This window comes from Chaetura pelagica, unplaced genomic scaffold, assembly GCF_000747805.2.
Source record: "Chaetura pelagica isolate M959 unplaced genomic scaffold, ChaPel_1.0 scaffold203, whole genome shotgun sequence".
Lineage (NCBI taxonomy): Eukaryota > Metazoa > Chordata > Aves > Apodiformes > Apodidae > Chaetura > Chaetura pelagica.
The window spans coordinates 156,766-162,120 of NW_009952715.1; the positions used below are offsets into that span (position 1 = coordinate 156,766).

General features: G+C 63.7%; 1 protein-coding gene across 1 annotated transcript in view; it reads left to right on the forward strand.

Moving 5' to 3' along the window:
• Positions 1–5,253, forward strand: part of LOC104386068 (collagen alpha-1(XVIII) chain-like) — a gene marked incomplete at its 3' end in the record, with an annotated part of 15,167 nt that extends 9,914 nt beyond the window's left edge. The window contains exons 10-32 of the mRNA XM_009994600.1: positions 8–84; positions 231–284; positions 359–508; positions 664–726; positions 882–926; positions 1,546–1,686; positions 1,771–1,833; positions 1,934–1,960; positions 2,070–2,114; positions 2,246–2,308; positions 2,701–2,736; positions 2,808–2,897; positions 3,071–3,100; positions 3,212–3,238; positions 3,553–3,615; positions 3,722–3,796; positions 3,884–3,919; positions 4,048–4,101; positions 4,309–4,383; positions 4,604–4,675; positions 4,893–4,935; positions 5,057–5,119; positions 5,210–5,253. Of these exons, the coding sequence (XP_009992902.1) occupies positions 8–84; positions 231–284; positions 359–508; positions 664–726; positions 882–926; positions 1,546–1,686; positions 1,771–1,833; positions 1,934–1,960; positions 2,070–2,114; positions 2,246–2,308; positions 2,701–2,736; positions 2,808–2,897; positions 3,071–3,100; positions 3,212–3,238; positions 3,553–3,615; positions 3,722–3,796; positions 3,884–3,919; positions 4,048–4,101; positions 4,309–4,383; positions 4,604–4,675; positions 4,893–4,935; positions 5,057–5,119; positions 5,210–5,253 (1,436 nt within the window). The remainder of the gene's footprint in view (positions 1–7; positions 85–230; positions 285–358; positions 509–663; positions 727–881; positions 927–1,545; positions 1,687–1,770; positions 1,834–1,933; positions 1,961–2,069; positions 2,115–2,245; positions 2,309–2,700; positions 2,737–2,807; positions 2,898–3,070; positions 3,101–3,211; positions 3,239–3,552; positions 3,616–3,721; positions 3,797–3,883; positions 3,920–4,047; positions 4,102–4,308; positions 4,384–4,603; positions 4,676–4,892; positions 4,936–5,056; positions 5,120–5,209) is intronic.
• Between the last annotated feature and the right edge of the window lie 102 nt (positions 5,254–5,355).

Below are 5,355 nucleotides of genomic sequence, written 5' to 3' on the forward strand. Positions count from 1 at the left end.
GACCGAGGCGTGGGGCGCAGGGGCCCCCCTGGGCCCCCTGGTCCCCCAGGACTGCCAGGACCCTCATCCAAGCGTGACAAACTGGTGGGTGCCCCAGGGATACAGGGATTTGGGTGGAAGGCAGAGGGTCAGGGAGGAACAGAAGGCTTCCAACAGCCCCCTGGGCAGCATTCCAGGCATCCCAACCCTGGCCAGGGGTGCCTGACATCACCCTCGTGTTTCTTCCCCAGACCTTCATCGACATGGAGGGCTCTGGCTTTGATGGTGACCTGGAGGGTCTGCGGGTGAGTGTGGGTCCCCTCCTCCTGCCAGGGGACTGGGGGACATGCTCATTCATCATCCTCTCCATCTCTCCTAGGGTCCACGGGGGCCACCTGGTCCTCCAGGGCCACCCGGCGTGCCCGGTTTGCCAGGAGAACCAGGAAGGTTTGGGATGAACCAAACAGACCTGCTGGGACTGCCAGGGCTGCCAGGCAGGGATGGGATGCCCGGGCCCCCAGGGCCAGTGGTAGGTGTATTGGGGGTGGCCAAGGGGACCCATCCCAGGGCCACCACCCCATAACGGTAGAGCCGTAAGTGTTCCCTGTGGTGGCAGGGGGCTTGGTGCCCACCAGCCCCACAGGGGTCTCCCTGTGCTGGAGCCAGTTCCTGGGTATCTTACAGGGTCCTCAGGGTCCTCCTGGAAGAGATGGGGCACCTGGGCAGCCAGGGCCCAAAGGAGAGCGGGTGAGTGTCCCCTGGGACCCTGAGGGGGCACAGCAGCTGCTGCTTGGTCCCTGCCACATCACCAGGAGGTCCCAGCTCCCTCCATCTGTGGCCCAGAGAGCATCAGCCTGCTTCTGGAGCAAGGCAGCTCCTTCACACCTCCTTCTCCTCCCCAGGGTGACGTGGGTGACCTTGGCCTCCCTGGTGCACCAGGACCCAAGGTACTGTGCCTGGGGTGGGTTTCTTGGGGCTGGGAGGTTGGGTTGCAGCCTGGAGGAAAGGCTGCTGCCTTTTTTGGGGGGGGAGGGAGGTGCTGGTGTTTGGGTTCCTCCCAGAGCAGGGCAGTGCTGCAGCTCCAGGGTGTGTGGAGCCACCAGCCACCCCTGGGATGCTCTCCAGGCTCCCACCAGCCTCACTTGGCACTGAGCAGTGGGGCAGGGCAAGGCAGGGGCTTTCAAGGCACAAGAGGAGGGCTTGCTGGGGGGCTTTGGGGTGCCTGCCTGGCGTGGGAAACACCCCCTCTTCTTAACATCCCTCTCCTGCCTGTGCCGAGCTCTGCCTTGGATAATAACCCCGTGGGTGATTTCAGACGAGCCTCTGGTGGCCACTGTGCACATTGCACCGGGAGCCGGGGCTGTCCCGGGACAAGCTGGGCCAGAGGGTGCCCCCACAAAGCTCCTCTGGCCCGGGATACAGAGGAGCATCCGTGCCCTGTTCCTGTTTGGGGATGCACTGCCTCCCACTCCCAGGGAACAGGCAGGGACTGTTGCCACCTCATCCCACCTGTCCCCTCTGTTGGTTTGGTTTTTATTTCTTTTCCTCCTCTTGTCCTCTTTGCAGGGCAGCAAAGGAGAAACAGGACCAGCAGGACCCCCAGGAGAAGCAGGGTTAGCTGGCCTTCCCGGGCCCATGGGACCCCGAGGGCCACCAGGGCCACCTGGCCCCCCAGGACCACGAGGGTCGGGCTACGAGGCTGGATTTGTGAGTGACCATCTTTGTGGCAGGGGGTGGGATGAGCTGGGGTGGGGGGGCAGACGTGGCTCAGCCCCTTCTCCCCCTCCCCAGGGTGACATGGAGGGCTCGGGGCTGCCGTTCACTGCCAGCTCCCCCGGACCTGAAGGGCCACAGGTAGCTCTGCTTCCCACCCCTTCCCTCCCTCCCATCCTTGGCATCATGTCCTCAGCCATCACCCCACCCACCCTCATGGCCCCTTTCTTGTTGCTTGCAGGGGGTGCCAGGACTGCCAGGGGTGAAGGTGAGGAGCCCTTCCAACCCCTTCCTTGCCCTTTGCCAGCTCCATCCGTGCAGGATGCCCACAGGCAGCCTGTGGGCTTTCTCCTGCTCTGACACCTCTTTCCTTGCAGGGGGAGGTTGGCAGCCCCGGGCAGCCTGGCTTGCCAGGACTGAAGGTAGGAGGTCCAGGAGATTGGGATGGGCTGCATGTGAACCTCTGGGGTTTGCAGGGTGCTGCTCCCCAGCCTGGGGCTGTTGGGAGGATGCTCCCCAATGCATCTTGCCCTTTCCCCTGCCCTCATTGCAGGGAGATGCTGGTGTGCCTGGTGTGGATGGCCGACCTGGCCTGGAAGGCTTCCCAGGACCACAGGTAGGAGCATCAAGCCCCCCCTTTTCCAGAAGGCTCCCTCCTCACTCCAGACAGGGCACCCATTGGCCCTGCAGGGTCACTTGCAGCTGCTCCATTGCCAGCAGCCAACACCTACCTCCCCAGCCCCATGCCTTCAGTGGTTGCCCTTCTGTGGGACCTGCCTGACCCCGTGCCAGGGTGCCCATGCTGCTTGGTACCCCATCCCCATCAGCTTCCCACCCTGCTCACCATCACCTCCCCCCTGGCTTGCTGCCTGGACCTTGCAGGTGGGGATGGGGGTGACCTGAAATGTTTTGCTGATGAGCAGGCAGGAGGGGGTCTCCTTGTGAGCCAGGGTCTGGCCGTGCATGATGCCAAGCAAGACCCTCACCCCTGCTTGCTCCTCCTTCCAGGGACCCAAAGGTGACAGAGGCAGCCCTGGTGAGAAGGTAGGTGCTACTGGGCTGGAGATGGGGACAGGCCAGTGGTGGCCCTGAGGCTGATGGCTTGTTTCTTCCAGGGAGAGCGAGGCCAAGATGGTGTGGGATTGCCTGGCCCCCCTGGTCCACCTGGTCCCCCTGGACAGGTCATTGCTGTCTCAAGTGAAGATGTGAGTGATGGCTTCTGGCTTCACAGCAGCTTGGAAGACCTGAAATTGGGGGTGGGGAAGGGGCCTGCCCAGCCACACATCATGCAGGGGGGTTGAGGGAGACCTCTCCTTGGAGCTGTGACCTCCTCAGGGCAAAGATCAAGGTGAAAACCCTGTTTTGTCTCTTTTTCCAGAAGTCTTTGCTGGCTTTGCCCGGTCCGGAGGTAGGTGTCCCCCTGCCATCCTCACCCACCCCTCAGCAGTGCCAGGAGGGCACCTGGTTCCTTGGGAAAAGGGAGTTTGCTCTTTACAAGCATTTCTGCCTCTCCCCACAGGGCAGACTGGGTCACGCTGCCTTCCCGGTGAGTTGGTGGCAGGGCTGGCCCTGGTGAAACCTCAGGCACTCTCAGGTTGCCATCAGGCTGTGCTTTGGGGTTGGGTGATGGGGGGGAGGGGGTGGTTTTAGGGGGTCAGGGCTGACACCTGGAAGGTTTGGTGGGTGAGACCCCCCTCCCTGGAAGTGTGCAAGGCCAGGTTGGATGGGGCTTTGGGCCACTTGGTCTAGTGGGAGATGTCCCTGCACCCTGGCAGGGTGGTTGGAGCTGGATGATCTTCCAGGTCTCTTCTGACCCGTTCTGTGACTTCTATGGGGTGAGATCTGTGTTCCTCCCTGCAGGGCCCGGTGGGACCGAAAGGAGAACGGGGCTCATCTGGTCCCCCAGGCTCCCCAGGGTTGAAGGTGAGTGCTCTGAGCTACCTCTGCTGCCTGGAACGTTCACACTCCGGGTCCCCCACCCAGCCCTGCCGTGCTGGGTGAGCCCTCCATCTCCCCTCCTCTCTTCCAGGGGGAGAAGGGGGAGCCCGGCGTCATCATCAGCCCCGATGGGACCGTGGTCACTGCCAAGGTGAAAGGAGAGAAGGTGGGTGCTCCTTGGGAACAGGGGGGACGTTCCCCTGCCCCGGGTGCTGGGTGTTCCCAGTGCTGATGTCCTTTGCCCTGTCTGCAGGGCGAGCCAGGGCTGCGGGGACCCACGGGACCCACGGTAAGTCCCCATCACTGTGATCCCCCTCCTATCCCACAGGGAGAGGCGGGGCTGATTCAGGCAGAGGGGGGCAGAGGGTGCCCCCCTCTCTAAGCACCCCCACCCTCGTCTTCTCTCCCCTTTCCTAGGGTCCCCAGGGACGAGCAGGGATGAAGGGAGAGATCGGCTTCCCGGGCAGACCCGTAAGACCTGCTCCCGGTTTGTTTGTCCCCTCAGCCTTCTCTGCTGCACCCCCCAAACCCCCCCCGTCGTGTCCCTGTGGTGCTGGGGGGGTGAGGCGATGATGATGCCGGAGGTGATGCCGAGCTGTCACCCTGGAGCCAGTGGGGGGAGAGGGCTTGGGGGGGGGGGGGGGGAGGATGAGGCTCATCTGTGCTGCTCATCCGCAGGGACGTCCTGGCATGAACGGGCTGAAGGGTGAGAAGGGTGACCCTGCTGATGTCAGCAGCCTGCTGGGCTTGCAGGTGAGCGCTGCCATAGCCCCCCCTGGGCTACCAGCCCACCAAAAGTGGGACACACACACACACACACACACAGCAGGGGATCTGAATCCCTCTGCTGAACGGCTCCCATCTCCCTCTCCCAGGGACTGGGTACCCCCCCACCCAGGGTAGGGCATGGCCCCCGTGGTCCCCCTCCCATGGGGGAAATGTGACTCTGACACATCACCTTCCTCCCCTGCAGGGTCCCCCAGGACCACCAGGTCCCCCGGGCCCTCCCGGGCCACCCGGCAGCATAGTCTATGACAACAGGAATGTGAGTAACACCACGGTCACCTTGATGGTGGGGGACAACTGGGGGGTGGACACACACCAAGAACCCCCAGTGCCCTCCCGCCTGGCCTAGAGGAGGGGCTGGGGGAGCATTCCAGTGGCATCCCAGCCAGGGCTGATGCGTGGGGCTGCCTCATCCCAGGTGAGGGTCCCTGAGGGGGCTGCAAGCTCTGCAAGCCACTTCCTTTGCATCCTCACAGGCCTTCAGTGACTCTGGCCATCCCGCACTGCCCGCCTTCCCCGGTAAGGGGGTGTCCCAGGGAGCGGGGAGGGACCCTCTGTCCCTTTTGGAGCTGGGGCCAGGATGCTGCAGCACTGACCTGGCATCTCTTGGCTGCCCCCTCTCCCTCCCTCCCCCCTGCAGGTTTTCCTCAATTTCCAGGACAAAAGGGAGAGAAAGGTGATGCTGGAGCCCCAGGCCCCCCAGGTGGGTGACCCCTCCCCACAGGCAGAGGGCGGGCAGGGGGTGGCTGGTGCCTACCCTGGCTCTCTTCTCCCCTCCTCTCCCTCTCTGCAGGCCACTTCCCCTACGACCCCAGTCGCTTTGGTGCCAACCTGCGGGTAAGCCCTTGGCCCACCCTGTGGCTGGGGGTGACAGGGCCAGCACCCCCACACTATTTGGGGGTACTGGGGTGTGCCCTGGCTTCTCACTCTGCATCTCTG